This window comes from Poromitra crassiceps, assembly GCF_964638095.1.
Source record: "Poromitra crassiceps genome assembly, chromosome: 17".
Classification (NCBI taxonomy): Eukaryota; Metazoa; Chordata; class Actinopteri; order Beryciformes; family Melamphaidae; genus Poromitra; species Poromitra crassiceps.
Window position 1 is genome coordinate 9,198,583 of NC_139635.1, and position 24,123 is coordinate 9,222,705.

A 24,123-nucleotide genomic window follows, 5' to 3' on the forward strand; every position below is an offset into this window, starting at 1 on the left:
TGTGTGTGTGTGTGTGTGTGTGTGTGTGTGTGTGTGTGTGTGTGTGTGTGTGTGTGTCTGTGTCTGTGTGTCTGTCTATGTGTCTGTCTGTGTGTGTGTATGTCTGTCTGTCTGTGTGTGTGTGTGTGTGTGTGTGTGTGTGTGTGTGTGTGTGTGTCACTGTCTGTCTGTGTGTGTGTGTGTGTGTGTGTGTGTGTGTGTGTGTGTGTGGGTGTGGATGTTTAAGGTTGAAATATTTACTATTAAATTGTATTTGATCATTGTTTATGAAAACTGAAAAGGTGTCTGTACTTTACTGAGTATTTATTTTTCTGACAGCTTTGTACTTTTCCTCCCTACATTTGAACACAAATATCTACTTTCTACTCGTTATATTTTCAAAGCAGCCTCGTGACTTCAGTTTTAAAGCACAACAGACAAAAACATGTAACAGTTTGTCTCACTCACTTTGTCTCGCGCTCTCTCAGCTTTCCCGCTAGTGACAGAAACATCCGCGTGCGTTCCTCTTCTGTATCAAGCCAAAGAGGGTGGAAGGAAAGAGTGTGTGCAGCTGCATGTGTTATGCAATTTTGGAAACAGCCGCTAGAGGCGCTGCGGTCGCGCCCAACATTGCAGCATCGCCGCCATCTTGGCCCTTAAAACAACAACAGTAGTAGCAGCAGCAGCAGCAGCACAATGCATTTTGACCGGGAAGGAGAATGTACAGTTGAAAAATAAGCTCTGTACTGCACTTTGTAGGCGGGATGTTTTACTGGATGCTGTTTTTACCATAGACACAGACAGGTTCACCAGTCTCCTTAGGGGCCAAAATGGAGGAGGCGCAGTACGTTCATGGTCAAGCTAAACATCGTGAACAACACCACTTCCTGTTATAACTTTCAAAATAAAACACATTTTACGTTTATTAATAATATAATTGAATTATATTAAGTGCCAAAGTGAAAAATAATGTATTGTAAGGTGACAGGCTAAACATGGAACATGTCACATCGCATCAATGATGCAATGTAATGAGGGAGACAAAGTAGATGTTATTTTAAGGATTTAAATGATCGCCTATTGAACTTTTTAGTGGACAAACCATATCAGACACAAATTATTAATCAAAGTAAAGTTTTTTTTAAAATATAGGCCTACATCTTAAAATGTGTTTGGAGGGGATCTTTTAAGTTTAATAGTCTTCAAATTAGAGATAGCTTTGTATAGAAACAGCCACTAGAAATACGTTTTACTTTTATACTTTGAGTACATTTCAGAGCCTGTACTCTCCTTTTTTTAAACGTGAGTAAACAAGTTAAATCAGGACTTCTACTTTTACCATTTTTTCTTTTTTACACAAGTAACTGTACTTCTACTTAAGTAAAGAATGTGTACTTTTCCATCTCTGGCTGTTTGTATTGTGGTTGTAATATTTCTGCTGTTTCTCTTCACTGCATGGGCCTTAATGGAGCCACCAAAACTAGGGATGCACCGATATGAAAATTTTGGCCGATGCCGATAACCGATATTAACATTGCTGTTATGGCCGATAACCGATATTTACCGATGTCGATATGATCTGTATAAAACCACATTTTTATGATCATCACATTTTGTACATACTGAAAAACACATGTTGACACTGAATTTGAAAAAGTTATGCATTTCTTTTTTTGCAAAGCCTTTGGAAAAGCCCATAAATCATAGATTTACTGCATTATTTCATATCAATGTGAAGAATTTGGCTGATAATGATAACCGATATTAACATTGCAACATCTGACCGATACCGATATGACCGATATGTTAAAAAATGACTAACATCGGCCGATACCGATATGATTGCCGATATATCGTGCATCCCTAACCAAAACGTCCTTACTATGGCGGAATAGTTGTTAATATGTTGATTTTGTTCCTGACACTTTGTAACTTTGTTAAGAAAAGTGAACCACAAATGTACATTGTTTTCCTCCACAGTGCTGACATGCTGGTTTCACAAATTGATTGTGTTGATGAAGTGACTATATGCATAGAAAGATTGAACCAGAGTCTTTTAGCAGCATGTGATGTGAAGCCAAAGTGAATGTTTGTAAAGATCAATAAAGTTTTTAATTCCAATAATCAATAAAGTATTTCTTCTATATTAATTCCAGGAAGTGTATCAAAGCTGCTGGAGAAAATGTGAAAATGACATTCTAACTGAGACAGGTGTGTAGTGGTAAATACAGAGGTGGGTAAACTATCCAAGGTCAGTAGTTTATCCACCTTGTTTCCCCTCATTGAGTTATACAGTTGATCTGAAAATAGGTGAGTAAACTCTGCCTCATTTGAAAGAGGTGAGTAAACTGTGTTTAACTGTGTTTAGCCTCCACTACGCCCCTGAACTGAGACCATTTCCCTCCTAAAACACAACAAAGTGTTTTCATGTTTAGAGCAGATGCCAGATGTGGAATCAAAAAGTCAAATTCAGCAGTCAAAGTCAGCACAGTGTTACCAAAGAAGAAACATTAGTGAAGATGGAAAGACTGAAGGACAATCCTGTTAATGTAACTGTAAATGTATGTATGTAGAGACCCTTTACAATATGACAGGAGTCAAAATCATGCTCGGAGTAAGGACTACCACACCAAACCTGACCTGCCTTCTAGAAGCAGGGCTTCCGTCAGTGCAAGCCCTGATAAGAGACAAACAGGCCAAATTCCTGCATAAGATGAGTACACGGCAGGGAGTGGCCGGTGACCTCCTAGGATTTGCACTGGAATGAACCAAACAGGAGAACCGTGTCATGAACTCACACCTGGAGCAGGTCATGAATGTACTAGACCACATCAGAACTGATAGAGAGGAGCAGATGGAAAGAGTGCGGTCAAATGAAGGATCCAAGTTCAGGACTTACTGTAAACTTAACCCTGAGTTATCTGTCCACCCACTCTATATGAACAGCCAACACACCATCGAGGATAGTTTGAGACAAACCTTCTCAAGATTCCGCCTGTCATCCCACCGGTTGCGCGTCGAACTGGGAAGGTGGAGCCGCACACCTCGAGAACAGCGTGTGTGCTGGTGTGGCACTGGAATCCAGGACGAACAACACCTTCTCTTGTGCCCCCAGACCCAGGATATCCGGGACAGTTTTGATTGTCAGTCTACTGACCTACGGGTATTATTTCAAAATATGGACAAGAAAATGCTATCTATGTTGAGTAAATGCTTAGCTATCTTGGAACATGAAACAAACATCTTAGTTTTATGTATCTGTTATGTGATTGGACCCATTGTTTTTATTCTTCGTATTTTATATGATTATTTTAATAGTTGTATATGAATATTTCTATGGTTGTCAATAAACTAACTAACTAACTATGAATGAAGTGAATGTAATTAGGTGCATTTAAATCCCTGCATACATTACAGAACAGATGGTGCAGCAGAAACTGGATCAATGTAAACACTGACAAACTGTGGATCCATTCACACTGAGAAGCAGAATCTGACTTTACTTTGTTTTCTCATTTCTAATGTTTCAGTTAAAATAATCTAGTTTGATCTCCGTTCTCTCCCCTTTTAGAATCACATGGAAAAGATCACAGCTAACAATGTTCTCTTTTACAAAGGACTCGGGAAGTTTTAGAACATTTCTAAATAGCATTGTTTGATTTGCCACATGCCATTTAGGTTTTGGAACTTTATTTTAAAATGTTTCACTTAAACATGCCAATATTTTGGGAGATTCGCCTATTTTCCATATTCCCAGTAAGACGAGAAGGTACACGTCTTTCTCTCCCCTGTGCGTGTCTTATACATTTTTCTTTATCAGCACTTGAATGGTGGTTTTCTCACCATAGCTCTTTGAGCAGCGAGCTTTTCCTATGCGATCCTATGGGAGATGTGTGGCTTTCCTCTCCTTCCGGGTTTTGGCGGAGCTTCACCGTTGCTCTGTTTTTAACCCGGGTACTGCTGGACTATTTCACAATTTGTGAGAAGCATCTATCATATAACAGTGAAAAGACAGATTGCCGGAAAAAGTCGTCGTTGGTGGGGAAGCGTTGTCTCAAAAATGATGAAAAATCTTATCAATGGAGGGGAAAGAGTTCAATGTAATGTAATTTTAATTTCTTGTTTATCTGACCAGACCTCATTTCCTTAAGTCTCAATATGATTTAAGTAGCCCATGAAAATAACAGTCATGTAACCAAATAAGCTCTTTCCATTGGCTTTTATTTATTTCAGGATATGATTTTCATGTGAGAAACATACAGTAGATTGCAAGTTCATCACCAGAAATGTTACCATGAAACTTTTTTTTTTTACAAGTTAAAAAATTTAAGAATTTACCATATTAAGGAGAGTCTGGACTCTGGAATTTTAACATTGCTTGAATTATGGTGCCAAGAAGAAGAAAGGAAAAGAGACAAGGTACATTAGTAGTTACAGAACTTGTTTCCCCGACAGAGTTAGTCTAATTCTTCTCTCAGTAGAGAAGTCAATTGAACAAACAAATCGATCTTCAAATGTGCTTGACACGTCTGTTCAACAGACATCTGTTTATTAAACAAATCAATAATGGTTATAATCGACAAAAAACAATGTACATATGTTGATTATTTGTCTTAAATGACAGTGAATCCTGACACCACTATACATCACATGGCAATAAGTCATTTTGTTGTAGGCTCATAGGCCACACGCCCATTTAGGGGGACACCTGCCATAGCAAAAGACTGTAGCCTACAAGAAGCCGAAAATACTTCAAACTATTTCCTGTGTTGTTGGTTTCACTAATGATAAAAAAAAGATCAATGATATGTTTTAAATATAGACTCGGGTGACAATGTCAATGTGGATATCGATGCAAGTAACCTGGTGGAAACTCATCACTGGAGACAGCGTTCATATAAGGCAAGTAGTAACTAGCCGCATAATATTAGCTTGCTTCGAAGCTTCTTCCCCCTCCCCCGACAGTCAAAAGCCTGTTGCTATTTTGTTGAAACTGCCAAGAGATCAGCTAAACGTTAGCTTGCCCTATTTTCTTATGTGGAGAGGCAGCCACACCAAACTCCATTCAGAAATCTGCCAACTAAATGTGGCCTTGCTGACAGACACCTTGTCTGTCTGTCTGTAGGTCAACAACACCTTCAGAAAATTAAATACTGCCAGAACATAATTTAGAAACCTTACGAATCGACACCACGCTCCAATAAATATCATCTCCGAAGAAGATGAATGTAATGAATGTGTTTGTGAATGTAAGATCTCCTTTGGAAGTTGTTCGCTGTGCTGCTACGTACCGCCCTCCACTGTGTGTTTTGTGGGGTGAGGACTGTGTGAATCAGCGGCGAAACATTTCAATATATTTGGAATGTGTGCTTCTTATTGGAGTATGTGTATGCCGAATTAGAGACAGGCTTACAAGTATTCACAAAACTTCTATATCGTCACCCTCTTAAAATTATGGCCTATGTCACTTTTTGAGGAAAATGATATTTTTGCCTAAATCATCTCTTCATGATGCTGGCCACCTCTGGTAAAATTGCCTAAGTCCTTAATTGAAAAGATCATGCTGTTCCTACCTGGTAGTGCAATGGCCTATGTCAAGCGTGTGACTTGTGCCGTTTTATTTTTGCCTAAGTCAAGACAATGTGACTTAGGCACAAATAAAACGGCTTAAATCACACGCTTGACATCAAATGCAAATGTAAGTCAGGCCTAAGTCAGTTTTTGTGTAAGTCACAATGGCATGTTCTTAAATTAGCCCAAGTCTAATCTAATCAGCCATCTAATCGTTTTATGTTACATAATTGACAGACAGTGTTACAGTACTTTTTTAACATTTTCAGCAATTCTTTTTACAAATACCGTGATAATACGATAACCGGGATAATTTTGGTCATGAAACACGATAATCGTGATGTGAAATTTTCATACCGTTACATCTCTAGTTATTTGTATGTCAATAGTGATCTATTGTCATAAATTGTTTTTGTGGGTACCTGGGAGGTACGGTGGTGCAGTGGTTAGCACTATCGCCTCACAGCTCGAAGGTCGTGGGTTCGATTCCCACCTGGGGACGAGGTGAACGCTGAAGGAATGCGTGCCCGTCCACACACCGCATGTCCTCGAGTGCCCACCGCCCGGGTGGGGTTGGCAAAATGGCCTTTCTGTGTGGAGTTTGCATGTTCTCCCCGTGCCTCCCGGGGGTTTCCTTCATATAGGAACCCCCTTCACCAAAACATGCAACATCCTGGTTGCTAATGTGGTTCCTCCTCTGATCGCTAAGGGCGCCTGTTCAGAGGGAGGGGAACTGGTTGGAATAGCGTGAACCTCCCACGTGCTATGTCCTACCGGTGAAGCTTCCTCTATCAGGTGAAAAGAAGCGGCCTTGTGACTGCTCATGTATCGGAGGAAGCATGGAGCCAGTCTCGGCTCTCCCAAGATCGGCAGAGGATGGAGTAGCAACCAGGATTGAAACCAAAATGAGCACTAATGGGGGATAAAAATGGGATAAAAAATCGGGGAAAAATAGTAAAAAAAAAAAAAATTGTTTTTGTGGAATGATTAATACATATCATATACTCTGTATTTGGTTAAGTTTTTTATGTTTTCTGAAAAACTTGAAAAAGTGTCTTAGACCATTATTTTAAGAGGGTGACGATATGTTTCCATAAAAAGTCTCAACGTGTAAGTAAACCATACTGTAATTTGCTTCAAATGAAGCTCGTGCCCATGAGACTGACAGGCGAACAGCTCTCTAACTAGGTCACAGAAGAGACATGAGCCACATGACTGAAGATTAGGGGTGTCACAATATATCGTCCCACGAAATTTCGCGATAGTAAAACGTCACGATATGTATCGTTGAGATGAAATCTCATATCGCAAAAAAAAAAAAAAAAAAAAAAATAGACTAAGAAACGTCTTTGTTTGTTGAAGTTCAATGTGTGGAAAGTAGTTCAGTTGAACAAGTCTCTGAAGAGACACATGAGAAGTTATACAGGAGAGAAACCATTCAATTGAGTTTCTGGCAAAACTGTTTACCGTACTTGACAGGAAAAACTGAAGATGCATAAAAAATAGATTAAGAAAAGTCTTGTTGTTTGAGTTTGAAGAAAAACTGAAGATGCATAATGAGAATTTATACTGCTGAGAAACCTTTTAGTTCAAAGTAAATCTAAGTGACAGTGTAACTCATTCTATTTCAAGATAAGCCTTATCTCCAATCTCATGTTTTTTCTAGTTGTTATTGTAATAACAATTTCCCACAACAGCATGTTTTGTATTTGTGCATTTCAAATACAATACTACTTTTCCAGTCATATATTGTCATTATTCAAGTTTAAAAAAATATTGTTAAAATCGTATCGTATCGTATCGTTATCGTGAACCCAGTATCGTGATACGTATCGTATCGTGAACTGAGTGTATCGTGACACCCCTACTGAAGATGGATCAAATTAATATTTATCTTGCTCATTCTATAGCCGGCTGAGTTGTCATATATTGTCATGTCGTGGTGTCTTTGTGTCAGTTATAACAAAATTAATTCTCCCCCCCCCCTTTCTTGTATCGCTATTTTACATCGAAGTCAACAGCAAGTCAGTGCCTTGTGTTTTCCCCCTAAAAGGGGGCGGGACCATAATGCCCATCTGATGTATTGCTCACATAGACAGAGTGAAATCCCTGATGACAAGAAATTGGCTCGAGCCAAAGAAACACCCCAAAAATGTGCGCCCGTGGCACCTCCTCTCCAGAGTCTCCACCCTAGAAAACATTTGCGTGCATAGCGGGTGGATTTATAGTTTTTCTAATCTGTGTGATTGACAGGAGAGATGATCAGAGGGGTGGAGTTTCTACCACCATGATTAGGACAGGGACTGAAGTATGGGTAGAGTTCGTCAAAGAAGGTGCAGCCAGTAAAGGAGTAGATAAGAGCTGCAGTATCTACATCATAGAAGGAGGCCAGACCCTCCTCATAATCCACAAACACCCCCACCTTCTCAGGCTTGGTCTCCAGAGAGAGGACGGCAAGAGGGCCAGCAGAAGCTCTGTACTCACTTCCCTTCCTCAAAGATACGGTCCAGAAGCCATCCTCGGGGCTCACCGTGATTTTTCTCTTCCTGTTGGTCGACCCACTGACCGCTCCTAAACTCCATTCAGTCTTCCCTTTAACCTGAACCTCGTAGTAAAACCTTCCTGAAGAGAAGCTCTGCTCTCCTAAGACACAGGGGTAAGCAGAAAATCTCTCCGGGTTGTCTGGGAGATTCTTCTTGAAATCATCATGATGTACTTGTTTCCCATCATCAGACAGGATGAGCTTGCCGTGGGCTGTATCAGGATCCAGAGTCACCTCCACTGCATACTGCCGGACCCTCTTCAGCTCAGCCTCAGCATTCACCTCTTTCCCGAGAGTCTCCTCCAGCTGAGCCACAGCTCTCTGCAGGTTCTCCTCCAGCTGAGCCACAGCTCTCCTCACAGTACCATCATATAAGGGGCAATTGACACTGACCTCTGTCCAGTCCTTGGTGGGTGGAGGAGTGTTCAGGGATGGGAAGCTCTGGATCGGGTGGAGGTAGTCTTCAGTGCGTGAGAGCTGCTCCACCTCAGCGCTTCTCTTCATCAGCTCAGAGAGCTCCTGTTCCAGCTCTTTGATGAAGCCTTCAGCCTGTTTCTCCGTTTTTTTCTGCTTCCCTTCGACAATTTCAATGAGCTCAGCCTGGCCTCTCTGCACAGACTGCATCAGAGCAGTGAAGACCCGCACGCTGTCTGCTATCTCTCTGTCTGCATCTTCCTTGCTGAGTTCTACCGACTGTTTGATCTCCTGAATCTTCAGTCGTCTCTCCTGGATCATCTTCCCCAGCTCAGCTATCTTTTCTTCGTATCCTTCTTTCAGAGGGACAAAACAATGTGATTTGTGGTCTGACTCGGTGCAGAACTGACAAACACCAATCTGCTCCGTCTTGCAGTACAGCTCCAGTGGTCTGTCATGCTTCTTACACAACCTGCCTTCCGGGTTCTCCACAGGATCCATCAGCTTGTGTCTTTTCATGCCTGTCATTGTCTCATGAAGCTCCAGGTGAGTCTCACAGTAGGAGACCAGACACACCAGGCAGGACTTCTGGGCCTTCCGTTTTGTCCCAGTGCAGACGTCACAGGGAACTTCTGCTTGGGCCCATGGTTGGTCTGGGCAGCTGCTGGCTTTCATCTGAGCTGACTTTCTGAACTGAGCAGGCATCTCAGATATGGGAGTATTTACATGTAGTTCAGGTCTTGTGTCAAACACCTCTTGACATGTGGGACACTGGCAGTGGACACTAACATCCCAGTGCTGAGTGATGCAGTTCTTGCAGAAGTTGTGTCCACATGGTGTGGAGACTGGATCCGTAAACACATCCTGACAGATGGAGCACAGAAACTGCTCTTCAGATAGGAAACTCCTGGCAGCAGACATATCTACACAATGAGGACAAAAGCAAAAGTGTGAAATAATCAGTTAGATTATTGCAATAATCAAAAATCAGTTTGAGTAAGTCATTAGAATTACACTTGATTTGAGTAAGTAGTTAGATTACAGTTAAGTAGTTAGTTACACTTGGTTGAAAATGTAATTTGACAAGTAGGCCTAGTGCAAAATGTAAAGAGGGAAACGGCCCATCTGGATCCAGCTCAATGATGTGTCACTGCTCTCTGTTCTGAAGCTTATCTAGCAGGTTTCAGGAGCAGAGCCACACCTCAACCAGCAGCGTTGGGGGTAACTCATGACAAAACATAACATTTAGAAATGTCGACGGTTACACCGACTTCAAGACGGTTGAAATTATTTGTCGGGATGGTTCCGGGGCGGCGATGTCATTCTGCTACTGCTGTTATTTTGGTGAAAGTAATGCAAAACTGGTGTAATAAGTAACGAGTTAATCTACACAGACAGTAATGTTTTCAAATTAAAGTAACTAGTAATATGTAGTATATTACATTTTGAAAGTAACTTGCCCAACACTGTCAACCACGCCTCTCACAGATATGCCTCCCAGGTGTGCCTAATCTAATTAACCTATAGTATATAGTGACCTACCTAACCCTCTACCTCCTCTTGGCTCTCGCATTCAGTGCCAGTTTATTTTATATTTCATTTATTTATCTATTTCCCCCCCGTGCTGTGGCACATATTTCACGGGGAGATACTATAGAAAACACTATAGCTGGTCATATCGCCACAGAAGCACAAATAAATAAATAAATAAATAAATAAATAAATAAATAAATAAATAAATATATATATATATATATATACATACATACATGTATGTAATTGTGTGTGTTATTGAATTAGGCTACCACAAAGTGAACAAGGATACATGTTTAGGTTTGTTTATTATGCTAGGCTACTTAATTTATTTGGGCTAGGTCTACTGTAGATATTGTCATTATTTAAACAGAGAGAGAGAGAGAGAGAGAGAGAGAGAGAGAGAGAGAGAGAGAGAGAGAGAGAGAGAGAGAGAGAGAATGAGAGCGATCCCCTAGTCTAGTGACTCTCAACCTTCTTCATATCAAGGACCCCTAATTTTGTCCACATCAGGGCAATGGACCCCATATGATGAGATTTTGTCTCTCGAACCCAAATCTGAGAATCATTTCTAGATATGATTTTGTTCAGGAATGAGTCCGGAAGTATACTTCCAGGTTTGTGAGAGGAAAAGTCTATGGGATTCAACATGGGGGTTTTGCTTAAATGCAAATAAGGTCTGTGGTTAACAAAAGTTTATAGGAACGCTAATTTGGGTTCAGCATGATAATCTTCACAAACGTCAACAACTTTTATGACTTTTGGAACGTAAATGCATTTTTTAAACGTGATTTTTAGAAAACGCTTCAAAATTCATAAAAGTTATTCACGTTTGTGAAGATTATCATGCTGAACCGACATACGCGTGCCCATAAACTTAACCCACAGACCATATTTTATGCATTTAAGTGAAATCTCCATGCTAAAACCCCATAGACTTTTCCACTGATGAACCAAATGGCCTAGAAAAATGTCTTATTGTAGGTCGAGATAACAGAGACACTGATCAAAAGTCTACTTTCTCTAATCGGGGTAACTTCCTGTAAATTAAATAATAGAATTATAACAACAATTCATACATTTTCTGGGGACCCCCTAGACCCGACCCCCCCACACACGCACGCACGAGAGAACACGCACGCACGCACGCACGCACGCACACACACACACACACGTTCCTGGCTGATGGTGTGGTCCTTGCTACATAGTAAACTATGGGGCAGCGTAAGGGACACATTTAAGACTACTGAGAAGCCGTCGGAGGCTATATCTTTGCCAAAGCCAGCTATGGATCTGGCCAATGATATGCCAGCACCGGCAACTGAGAGACCGTCGGTGAGAAATGAGAAGCCGACTATTCATTTGTCTTACCAAGCAATCCACTGGATCGGCTATTGGATCGGCTGGTCATTAGCTTGGAGAGGCTAGCTACTAGCTTGGAGAGGCTAGCAACCCATTGGATCGGCTGGTCATTAGCATTTCTAATCCCACATAGGATAAGCAATAACCACGCCCTGTGGCGCCCGGATTGGCCAGGAGCAACACTGGAGGGCACGCAGCCCAGCAATTTCATGAACCAACTGAATAGCTCTTGAGAACGGACAGCGATTTCGAGAGCGGACATTGAAATGAATTATGGTCACCTACCTTCCTTAGCATAGTAATAATAATAAGCATAATAATTGTAATCTACACAATGTGTACACAATCTACAAAAACATGCAATAATATAAACGGTGTTGTGTTCACGTTCATAGCTCATATAATATAATGTATCATATCGTTAATTTCAAGCTCAATTCTTACCCAGAGAAAAGGTACAGCACTGAAAATGTAACAAGCAATAGTTTTTTAAACATCTTTATTTTAAAAGATGAAAAACCCCAGGTGCTTTAGTCCCAAGCTTCAATGCTCCTGGCCAATCCCGGCGCCACAGGGCGTGGTTATTGCTTATCCTATGTGGGTTTAGAAATGCTAATGACTAGCCGATCCAATGGGTTGCTAGCCTCTCCAAGCTAGTAGCTAGCCTAGACAAGCTAATGACCAGCCGATCCAATAGCCGATCCAGTGGATTGCTTGGTAAGACAAATGAATAGTCGGCTTCTCATTTCTCACCGACGGTCTCTCAGTTGCGGTGCCGGTGTTCTGTCGATTTTTGCTACCCGTCGAGAAATGCTACTTTGTCATTCTGCGAGTGCGCAAAGCCGATTTTCCAAGTTTCATCGCCACGCCCATAATTTCTTGAAACCCTTCAGTCCACGCTGTTGTTAACGGTGAGTAACATCCTCAACATAATATTGATTAAAAATTGATAAATTGAGGGGTCTAAGTAGGCTGACATTCATCCTACAGTGGCAGTGAGTTGATTAGTAGTCAACATGAATGCATTAAGTGACGGGAGCATTATTTGATAGGATGTTACTGGACTATCAAATATGCTACCCCTGAAATATTGATTTAAAATTGATAAAATGGGATGTTGAGTATTTGATCCATCAAAATACACTACCCATGACATAAATTTCATTACACTTTTTGAACATTATACAAGAAAGAGAAGAAAACACTTACTTTACGGCTTTAGACCCTATCGGTTTATGCGGCGGTAGCATTTTTCGACAAAGCAGCAAAAATCGACGTTACACCGGCATATCATTGGCCAGATCCATAGCTGGCTTTGGCAAAGATATAGCCTCCGACGGCTTCTCAGTAGTCTTAATTTTGTCCCTTATGCTGCCCCATAGTAAACTGTCTGCTGTACTCACCTCTGTTGAGAGATGAGCTTTATTTTCCGTTGGAGAGAAAGTTGAGAGCCGTCTCGCCTGCAGCAGTGTTGTTCTCTTCTTCTGTCTGATACCACACTTCACTTCCTGAATGTCATGTGACGTTCTCCCTCTTCTCTCGGTTTAATGGCATACCGCCACCTACTGGACAAGAGTGTTTGACATCATTTTATTTGACCCTATTTGCCGGCGTTTACTTTAAATCCAGGTTTAGGAAGTAACTGATTACATGTAATCCTGTTACTGTAATCGGGATACATAACGGTACCTGTAATCCCTTAGAGTTACAGAAGAAAATATATAATAAAGATCAGTTAGGCTACAATTAGTAAAAAAACAAAAGAAAAAAAGATTACTGGCAGAATTACAATTTAAAATACATTTATTGTATATTCTACTTATTGTATATTCAATATACAATAACATGGCTATGCACTGTAAATATTTACTTCTTATTCATAGTGCAGATAAATAAAACAAACAAAAACCCTGGAGAGAAAAAAACACACTTTAAAAACACACCTGGCTCTTAAAAAGGACCAGTGCACCAAAAATATAAATTACTAGTCTAGAAACCAGATAATATCAGTAATCTGTAATCCGAAGATAGCAATTTCATTATTTTTCCCCCCCTGACCCTCCATTTTGTCCCAATTGTGTACTTGGACAATTTTGCCCCTGCCACTGCTCCACCCCCTCTGCCGATCTGGGAAGAACCATAGACTAGCACCATGCGTCCTCCGACATTATTGTTATTGTATTATTATTAATGAGAAACAGGCAACACTAGATAGATTGGCTGAAAGCCTGCTGTAACCAACACATAAGGTCTGAAATATTACACAGCTGTTTTGGGGGGAAATGTCCTCCTGAGGATCATGCCCCCGGACTCTAGTAGTCATATGCATGAAATGTGTCCAAAAGTAATTTAAAGTAATCAGTTACATTACTTCTATAGTGTTACTTGGATTACGTTACTGATTTAAAAAAATTAACAGGTAATTAGTAATTGTATTGAATTACATTTTTTCAAGTAACCCTCCCATAGACTGTACATAACCCTCCCAACCCTGTTTAAATCTGACCCACCAACAAGAAAGTAAAGCGCCTTCCTGGCAGAGATGGGGACTTGAAACTTGGACTCGAGTCGACTTGAGTCCCTGTTTTGATGACTTGCAACTTGACTTGGGACAAAAAAGAAATTACTTGAAGTTGGACTTGGACCAAATGACTTCGGACTTACTTGAGACTTGGACCACAGTGTCAGTGACTTGGTTCCATGTCTGCTTCCTGGTGATTCCTCCCGCCTCCCCCTCTATTTTCTTTGACTCCACAGTTCCCAATTCCCAGTTCACAGTCACACACTCCCACACAAATCTAAAAATAATGAACAAAAGCCAAAGTGAAGCAGCTTGCTCACCCAGCAAAAGCTCTTTATTGTTTGAAAAGACATTGAAGGAGACATTCCCAAACATGGAAACGGTAATAGCGTCTTGTTGGTTCATACATGTACTGTAAATATCTGGGTGGTGTGAATTTTAAGGCACAAGATAAATTAAGAAGACAACGCGCCGCTCAGAGGATGTAGGCCTACTCCACCCCAGACAGTATTCAAATCACATGGCTTACACACACACAGAGGACGTAGGCCTACTCCACCCCACACACAGTGTTCAAATCACATGGCTTACACACACTTCTCTGGTTGTTACAAAATATAGGACAAGACAAAGGATGACAGTTGGGAAACAGATAAAAGAAAAAAACAGACATTAATTGCAGAACGACAGTCTACATGTGATATAAAATACTTTCTTGATACTTGATGTGATAACTAAACCACAGCCCTACTAAGGCAGAGAGGCAAAACAACTACTTTTTTGTTTGTAGGTCAAAGACTGGCGTTTAGAATGTATGTCAACAAGAACTTAAATGCTACAGTTGGAGTTGGAAGTCTGCATCCACTTAGGTTGAAGTCATTCAAACTCTTTTTTTAATCACTCCACAGATTTCATGCTTAAAAAAAACCGATAGATTGGTAAGTCCGTTAGGAGATCTACTTTGTGCATGACACAAGTCATTTTTGTTTCAATGATGAAACAAAAATGAAACTGTTTGGCCATAATGAGCATCGTTAGGTTTGGAGGAAAAAGAACAGCATCCCAACCGTGAAGCACGGGGGTGCGGGCAGCATCATGTTGTGGGGGGTGCTCTGCTGCGGGAGGGGCTGGTGCACTTCACTGAGTAGATGGCATCAAATTATGTCACTGTTTGTGCCAAAGTACATTCATCTCTACATCCACCCACGAACACACACACACACACACACACACACACACACACACACACACACACACACACACACACACACACACACACACACACACACACACACACACACACACACACACACACACACACACACACACACATTAACCCTTCCACAGGTACACCTCCAATTGACTCAAATTATGTCAATTAGCCTATCAGAAGCCTCTAAAGCCATGGCATCATTTCTGGAAAGTTCCAAGCCGTTTAAAGCAGTCAACTTAGTGTATGCAAACTTCTGACCCACTGGAATTGTGATATACAGTAGTGAATTATTAGTGAAATAATCTGTCTGTAAACAATTGATGGAAAAATTACTTGTGTCATGCACAAAGTAGATGTCCTAACTGACTTGCCAGACTATAGTTTGTGTGCGTATGCGTGTGTGTGTTTTATACATGAAATCTATGGAGTGGTTAAAAAAAGTTTTCATTACTTAACCTAAATGTATGCAAACTTCTGACCTCAACTGTATTAAATGATACACTGTCCACTTCTGTACCAAGAAAACGCAAAGAAAAAAAAGGGAATTTTTCTCATTTCCACTACTGGCATAGTTGCTGCTCTTTGGCTTTATAGGGCCGTATAGATAATGACTTCTCTTATAAGATTAATTTTAATTTTTAATGATTCCGAGCACGTGTGGCAAAGTAGAAGCTATATGATGTGCATGCTGACAAGTGTATGTACACAAAACGCACTCTTAAAAAGGACAACACAAAACACACTCTTAAACAGGAACGTGTCATTTTCAACACAGGCCCGTGTCTAGCTCAGGACCGCACACATTGGTGTGTTTTAAAGACATCATGTTCATAACAGCAACTGTCCCAGACTCTGCATAGATGTGTTGAAACGGACACATCCTGGATAACAGTGTGGGAGTTAAGACTGACTTTCATCCAACAAACTGAATCTCTCAGAATGATCGGGACAGTTTCAACACTGTGGAAACGTTGAAAAGCCCTCCATCAACACTGCAAAAAATGTCACTTTTAACAAGTAATTTTTGGGGCGTCCGGGTCGCGTAGCAGTAAAATCCCTGCCTACCAACACGGGGGTTGCACGTTCACATCCTCGTGTTACCGCCGGCTTGGTCGGGCGTCCATACAGGCACAATTGGCTCGCGTCTGCGGGAGGGGAGCCGGATTGAGGGTATTGTCCTGGTCGCTGCACTAGCGCCTCCTCTGGTCGGTCGCGTCGCCTGTTCAGAGGGAAGGGAACTGGTGGGAATTATAGCGCGATCCTCCCCCATGCTACGATGAGGCCGATGAGGCCTCATCGATGAGGCTCCGATGAGGCTCCCGCTGTCAGGTGAAAAGAAGCCGCTGGCTCCAGCTCATGTGTCGGAGGACGCATGGTGCTAGTCTACGGCTCTCCCCAGATCGGCAGAGGGTGGAGCAGCGACCGGAGCAGCATTGGCAATAATTGGCGAAGTACAATTGGGGAGAAAGTGGGATAAAATTTAAAAAACAAAGCAAAACAAAAAACAAGTAATTTTTAATTGCTGACATTGAATGTTAAATTTGAGTTTTGTTTTCAATAAATAGAGAACATCTGCAAAAAGGGTGATAATGAAATCATATTTTTCAAGAAAATGTATTGAAACCAGTGACCAGTCTCAACTGCCAATGCCCCCTAATGTATTTTAAAAATAATCTGATTTTTTTTTTTAATTTGAAGTGAAATTACCTGTTAAAACAGACATCTTTTTCAGGGCCAAATTAAACAAGGTTTAAATTGCAACTAAGCGTACAGATGAGCCCCGGCCCAAAAGATGTAAAAAAGAAAAGAAAAGAAAAACAAAAAAGAGGAGAGATGTGCAAATATACATATTTGTTGTTTTTTAAACTCAGGCGATACTTTACAATGGCCATACTTCAGTATCAATGTAATGGAAGTACTGTGAGTACTGTATGCCGTGTGTTAACAAAACTACTTGCCTGCTTAAATCAATACCATGATGTAAACCAAGCGTACACTATATTTATGTTACTGTTTTGTGCATCATATGTTTTCCGAACCTTTCTCAATATGTTCTCTGACCCATTGGGAACAGCTTTTTCCACAGCTTTTTTGTTTTTTACTTAAACAATATTCCTTAAAATGTTTCATACCTCATTTTGTATTAAAATAAGATTATCTTATCATTAATTTAGATAGTTTACAATTTTGACATATTTGAACTTAATTGTTTATGAAGACAAATCCACTGACAGACGATGATATTGAATCATGGCCCAGCTCTCCTCAGGAAGTGGACACGCTGCAGTAAGGCCGGATGGGATCAAAGCAGCAAACCCCCGCGGGCGCCAACAGGAAATACTCATCTCTTTGGTGCCGCGTGTTCCTGCAAGCGCTCGCTGCCCACGTTTCTCTTTAAAAAATAAAAAGTACAAATACAAAGAATCACTTTGGCCGAGCAAAAGAACACGCCTCTCTTACTTCTAGAATATAGCGTCTCTTTTGGTTCCAGCGTTATTGTACATATTTACAAGTTGTACATGGTCGTTCTCCAGGGAAACCGGGCCGTAACAGCAACAGCAAAAAAATAGACTTGTTTTCCTCTACATTTCTCCTACAAATATGGAATATAGACTTAAAACTTCAGTATATTATTGTGTCATAAGTTGTGCCAAAGTCTTAGACAAAAAAAGAAAAGTGAAGATGCTTTAAAAAAAATTACTATAAAGAGCAGTCTTCTGACGCACTAAACATCTAAAAAAAAAGACAATTGATATAAAACTCTTGGATGCCTAAGACTTTTGCACAGTAAAGTATGTATATATATAGTATTCTATGTGTTACATACATGTACAGTGGAATCCCTTTAAGTCTATCACCCTGTATCATTTCTTAAAGGGGACGATTGCGTTGCGACTGATATGATTAAATGAATATCAAGAGCTATTTTTGTTGTTTTTTTCTTTACAAATAATGAAAATAACACGAAACATCTTGATTCTACCTATCATACTTCATTAGGTGGAACTGTATATAGGAATGGCTGCCGGTACACTCTCTTCAGGTGGAGGGGCGAAAGGAATTTGGCGATTATGATGATGGTGAGGATGATGATGATGATGATGAAGAAGAAGACTGTCCTCGTGGTCTATAGCTGGTGAGGCTTCGTCAGGCCGTCTTCACTCAGCTCATACCTGCAGGAAGAGGAGGAGCCATAGTGTTTCATTTCACATTACATTCAAGCCAAACGTCTTCCCACATATGCTGATTGAGGCAATAGACCCTTTTCACGGGGCCCATTTTGTGTCGGAAAGGCAGGGTAAACACAGGTGCAAGCAAAACACTAATGCGGGTTTCCAAATTCCATTGCACCTGTGTTTACCCTGCCTTTTCAACACAAAATGCCCCCCGTGAGGAGGGTCTATCAGCAGCACCTAACTAACTCTGTATTCCACAGTAGAGCAGAGTTTTCAATCTGCTGTCTGTGGAGACTTCTGCTAGCCTTCTGCTAACTTGAATGTGGATCAAATAATTCAATCGCACGGCTCTTCTAGACTTTCCAAATGTGGTTGGACCGAATGTATCAAATTGTGTTAGTGAAACGAGTCATTTCACGGGTGATGTGTGAAGCTCACAACTGTTTTATCCACTGTTTTACAGCCAAAACAGTAGCGACTGAGTAGACTACGGCGGCATGCTGCTCGGATGGTCGTATAGACTGAATCACCATGACGTCACGTTAACAACAAAAGTCACTTCTGGGTAGACACACCTGCCGATTGATTTGAATTGTGGAGATGGTTACAAAAACTAATCTAAACGCAGCTATGTGTGATTGAAAAAAATGTTTTTCCCCCCAAATTCACCCCTTCCACATATTAATGCAATGTGGTCTCCAACCTGCACCATGCCCTTTAAAGATATATACCCAGTTAAACACGGTGGTCCGACCTATCTGATGTTTGGTTGTGCTTATTTAATGTACTGTGTTGATAAACCAAATCTAACCAACAGTGACATCTCACCACTGGTCGGACTAGCTGCTAGTTTAGAGTGACCCCAAGCTGTAATTGTTTTTATTCTGTGGCCCAACAGGTAAATTAAACTAACATTAGTGAAAGTGTTGTTAATTAACGAGATATGAAAGTATCAAACATGTGTTTTAGACTTAACCATCTTCTCTTTATCTCAGTTGTTCCCCGCCCCATTAGATTGTATGTATGTGATGCAGTCGTTGTCTACCCGGAAGTTATTGTAAACAACATTGTGATTCGGTCTATTTTGCCGAGTTGGGAAATCGTTCTTCAGACATCGGTTCATGAGCTTTTAAGTCGTAATGTGGAAACAACATGGATGGACGCTACAAAGAAGATGTGTTGTATTTGTTTGCTCAGACCGTTTAAACAACACGTAGAAGCTGTTTCCATGACGACGAAGAGTCAACGGTCGGGAAGCAATTTTTATGACACCACATGAATGGTGGCAGAAAGGGGAGACCGAAGTTCCTCAAACAAAAGCTACGCACTAGCCTAGCGCTTTAAGCCCTCTTTACATAATAGAGAGCCAAAGTGAACGTCACTTCCTGCTTCAGCACTGTACCAGAGATTTTCATCCGCCATTTATTTTCCCATAGACATTTCGTGAAATGCTTATAAAAATAGTTTTACTTGGTCAAACCAGACGGTTCAGATATATTTAGAAACAAGAGAGAACACATAACATTTCACTCAGACCAAAACGTTAAAAAAACTGCGGATTTAAAGAAAATATTTTTTCAATGTTGTTTTTCTTAAAGTTTTGGTCCGAGTGAAATGTTCTATGGTCTCTCCCGATTCTTACTATAGCTGAACTGTTTGGTTTGACAAAGTAAAACTTTTTATAAGCATTTTACGAAATGTCAATGGGAAAATAAATGGCGGATGAAAAGCTCTGGTACAGTGCTGAAGCAGGAAGTGATGTTCACTTTGGCTCGATATAGAGTACCGCAGGAATGAGTCCTGGATGTTACTTTCCTATGTGTCAAAGTCAATGGGATTTTTGCTTTAGGGATTTGGGTTAAATGCTTGAAATAAGGTCTGTGGTCAACAGAAGTTTTTGAAACCACAAACTTTGTGCTCAGCAAGACCATCTTCACAAATGAGGACCGCTTTTATGATTTTCGAAGCATAAATGCGTTTCTTTAACCCGTTGATACCTGATGCAGCATTTGCGTGTATATCCCTCATTTGTGTGTGTATCCCTTTAAGACGGTCTTAAAGCGATACACACACAAATGCTGCATCAGGTATCAATGAGTTAAGGCGATTTTCTGAAAACGCTTCAAATGTCATAAAAGTGGTCCTCATTTGTCAAGATTACCTTGCTGAACACAAACTTTGCTTTCGTTAACCACAGACCGTATTAACCAAAATTCACATGCAAAAATCCCATTGCCTTTTACATGTAAGAACCAGGAAGTGCGGGGACTTCTGGGTAAGCCTACAAAATTACATCATCCCTGCAGTACTCTATGTCATACAGCATATTAAAAGAGCTGTCTTTCTTGTCTTTGTAAAGCGACAGTCTTCCATCCTGAGCTGTTCTGGTGTGTGTGTGTGTGTGTGTGTGTGTGTGTGTGTGTGTGTGTGCAATCAGATGAGTGTGTGTGTGTGTGTGTGTGTGCATGTGAGCGCGTGAGCGTGTCACGTGTGTGTGTGTGTGTGTGTGTGTGTGTGTGTGTGAGATCAGATGTGTGTGTGTGTGTGTGTGTGAGTGTGTGTGTGTGATCAGATGAGTGTGGATGCTTGTTAGAGGTGCAGCAGGGCTGTGGGGGGATGCACTCACCACTGTGTCCAGCCCTTGGCGATGTCTTCGTAGGTCAGATCTACCAGCACCTGGTGGGACAGAGCAAACGACGGGACAATCACTTTCTAAATATACTGACAGAAAATGTTGCTAATTTAACCTAATTTAACTTGATTTACGTCCATATGACTTCAGTAACACTTTACAATAAGGGTACATTAACTAAGGCTTAGTTCATGCTTATTAACTAACTAACCCTAATCAACAGTAAACTCATGTGTCTAGTAATCATTTTGGTGTTCGTGTTAACTACTGTAAGGTGTTGTGATTGAGTTGAGGCATGAAGTCACTGAGGTTAAGGTTAGAGCAAGCTTATGGTCAGGGCTGTTAATGAAGGATTTGTTAATGTTTATTATAGGAGCACTCAGCCAATTTTAAACCAACTTTGTATTATATCTCAATAACTGTCAAACTAAATTAATGACTGCAAAACTGTTGACAGTTTTCTGATATACTACTGATTTTGCAGTGATACAAAGATCGGCTGAGTGCTCCTTTAAGCATTAACTAATGTACCCTTATAGAGCACCACAGGAATGAGACCGGAAGATATACTTCCGGGTTCGTAAGACGAAAAGTGAATGGGGTTTTAGAATGGGGATTTCACTTAAATGCATAAAATAAGGTCTGACTCTGGGTTAACAAAAGTTTATGGGAATGCGAATTTGGGTTCAGCGGGATAATCTTCACAAATGTGAATAACTTTTATGACTTTTGGAAAGTAAATGCATTTTTTAAACACGTTTTTTAGAAAACGCTTCAAAAGGCATAAAAGTGATTCACGTTTGTGAAGATTATCCTGCTGAACCCAAATTTGCGTTCCCATAAACTTTTGTTAAGCACAGACCTTATTTTATGCATTTAAGTGAAATCCCCATTCTAAAACCCCATAGACTTTTTCCCTGACAAACCAAAATGGCGGCGATTTCTGGTTAAGCCTACAAAAATACATCATCCCTGCGGTACTCTCTTGTATAAGTGGTATCATGACTTCATATGAAATCTTCACAAAGAAAGGAATTAAAACCTTGATAAAAGAGACTCATTAATACACAATGTCGTTAGTTTCATGCAAACAAGTTACATTTTGTAAATTTATTGAAACCAGCGAAATGAAGTTGACAAGAAGATGAGGAAATGGGGAGGAAGAGGTGTTAAGAAACTAAATTTGGGCACCTTTCCCAGCAGGCCTTTGTGTTTGGAGAGCAGCCCTCCTCCGTTTTTCACCGCCACATCCAGAGTCCTCCTGTGGAGCTCCACGATGGAAACACTGAACTCAAATCTGAGCAGAGAGGGAGAGGATGCAACCAAGTCTTTAACGAGCTCAACGTCTTCATTAAACTCTCTCATTTCTTTACCTAGCACTTTTCTGTGATAAATAATAAATTATGCTGCTGAAAATGATACAAATGGTACAATGGTAACAGTTTGGTCTCAAATGTGGAAATCTTGACCAGAATTCTTCACACACCACCCCCGAAGTCATATATATTGGTTAAAAGCTGAAAAAAGTGTTTTGGGGGTAAGTTACACTTTAATGTAAAAGACTATGTCATATTTTGGGATACTCTTGGTCCCTGTTGGATAACATTGTGTGTGGGTAAGGTACATTTTTATTGTGATTGATAACGTGTATATAGCTAGAAACCATTCCAACCGATGCGTGCAGTTGACTGAGGACTTTCTATGGTGAGACTCAACCTGAAGAATGAAGGCGGAGTCTCGCGTTGAGGCTACTGTATAGTATCGGTCATCAGTTCTCATTCATCTTAAGAGTAGAAATGTACTCGGCTGATTTGCAGGCTTTGTTGGCAAGAACTAAGGACCTCCAATATGCCCACTAGTGGGTGCTACATCACCTGCTAGTCTGGGCCTTGACCCTTGACCCCCTGACTGCTGCTTGCTTGTAATGCTGGTGATTGACTGTAGGAAGTGAAGCTTTGTCCGGTTATTCCCACAGTGGTCAAACAGGTTTCATAAGAACAGTCAAACTCAACGCGGTGCAGAGACTCACATCTGGTCGTAAACAGGGTTGAGGGTTTTCTTGTGCGTGTGAGTTTTCCTCCGGCCGGACCGCCGTTTGTCTGGGAGGAGATAGAGGCGGACGTACGGATCTGAGCCGTGGTCCGTGAACGCTATCAGGTTCCTGAGGAGGGACACAAAACAAGGTTACTCCAGGGGGGGTGAGGACCACGAACAAGTCCATTATGTTGTCATGAATATATTAGAAATGGAAATGTCTAACTGAAAAATATATGAATTACATAATGTACATAGTGCAATGCAATTTATGTGTGGTATTAAAATATGATTATTGTATTATTAAGTGTTAATGTATTGTAGTAAAAAAAAAAAACTATGAGTGAAGTGTTCATTGATTTTGGCTCCAACCTGCAGGCGTGAACCACAACAATGAGCTTGTTCCTCTGGGAGCTGTGTCTGACCGTCAGCTGGATCTCACCCAGAGGGAAGTGACTGGGGCCAGAGCCACTGGAGAGAGGGAGAGAGAGAGAGAGAGAGAGAGAGAGAGAAAGAGAGAGAGAGAGAGAGAGAGAGAGGGAGAGGGGGGGGGTTGATATGGGGTTAATGATTCAATACAGTGATACAATGTAATAAATATTAAAGTTAAATGACAATAAAGTCTGACTGCAGAATTCTGTTCATTTCTAAGCCACAACTCAAGTTTATAGTGATGCCTTTTGGCTGTTAAAATGCACACCTGCCAACATTCGGCTGTGAAAAATGAGATTTTCCGGGGTATCGGCAAACGCACTGGCCACCCCCCCCCCACCCCCCACTCAGATCCGTCAATCAATGCTGTGATTCGTTGTTCTCTCGATTGCTCGTGCTGCCTTGTAAAAGGGAGACTTGCTGGGATTCATAGAAGCCATTCTCATTCAGATATCTTGAGGTGAGAGGTCAAGGAAGACCTGGAGCTATTTAGCCCCCTTCCCAACAAGCTAGCATGGCATGGATGGTACCAATGGATGCCTTGGGTCATCTAGTATCTATATGATTCTTCCATCTTTAGATTAATGGGGGAAATCACCAATTGGGAGCACAGCAGGAGAAAGGGTTAAAAATAGGGAGGTTGGCAGGTATGAGAATGTAAACAATAATAATGTAAAATTGGATGGAGAGCTTGTGAAACTGTGATGGTCAAGG

The 24,123-nt window shown here is 40.9% G+C and overlaps 1 protein-coding gene across 1 annotated transcript in view; it reads right to left on the reverse strand.

Annotated features, from left to right (window-relative positions):
• Positions 1-14,235: 14,235 nt before the first annotated feature.
• The window catches only part of LOC310792188 (extended synaptotagmin-2-like), a gene marked incomplete at its 5' end in the record, with an annotated part of 95,671 nt that continues 85,783 nt past the window's right edge, over positions 14,236-24,123 (reverse strand). Inside the window, 5 exons of the mRNA XM_083653917.1 lie at positions 14,236-18,308; positions 20,938-20,987; positions 22,135-22,240; positions 22,973-23,104; positions 23,350-23,448. Coding sequence (XP_083510043.1) covers positions 18,263-18,308; positions 20,938-20,987; positions 22,135-22,240; positions 22,973-23,104; positions 23,350-23,448 — 433 coding nt within the window. The 3' untranslated portion in view covers positions 14,236-18,262. The remainder of the gene's footprint in view (positions 18,309-20,937; positions 20,988-22,134; positions 22,241-22,972; positions 23,105-23,349; positions 23,449-24,123) is intronic.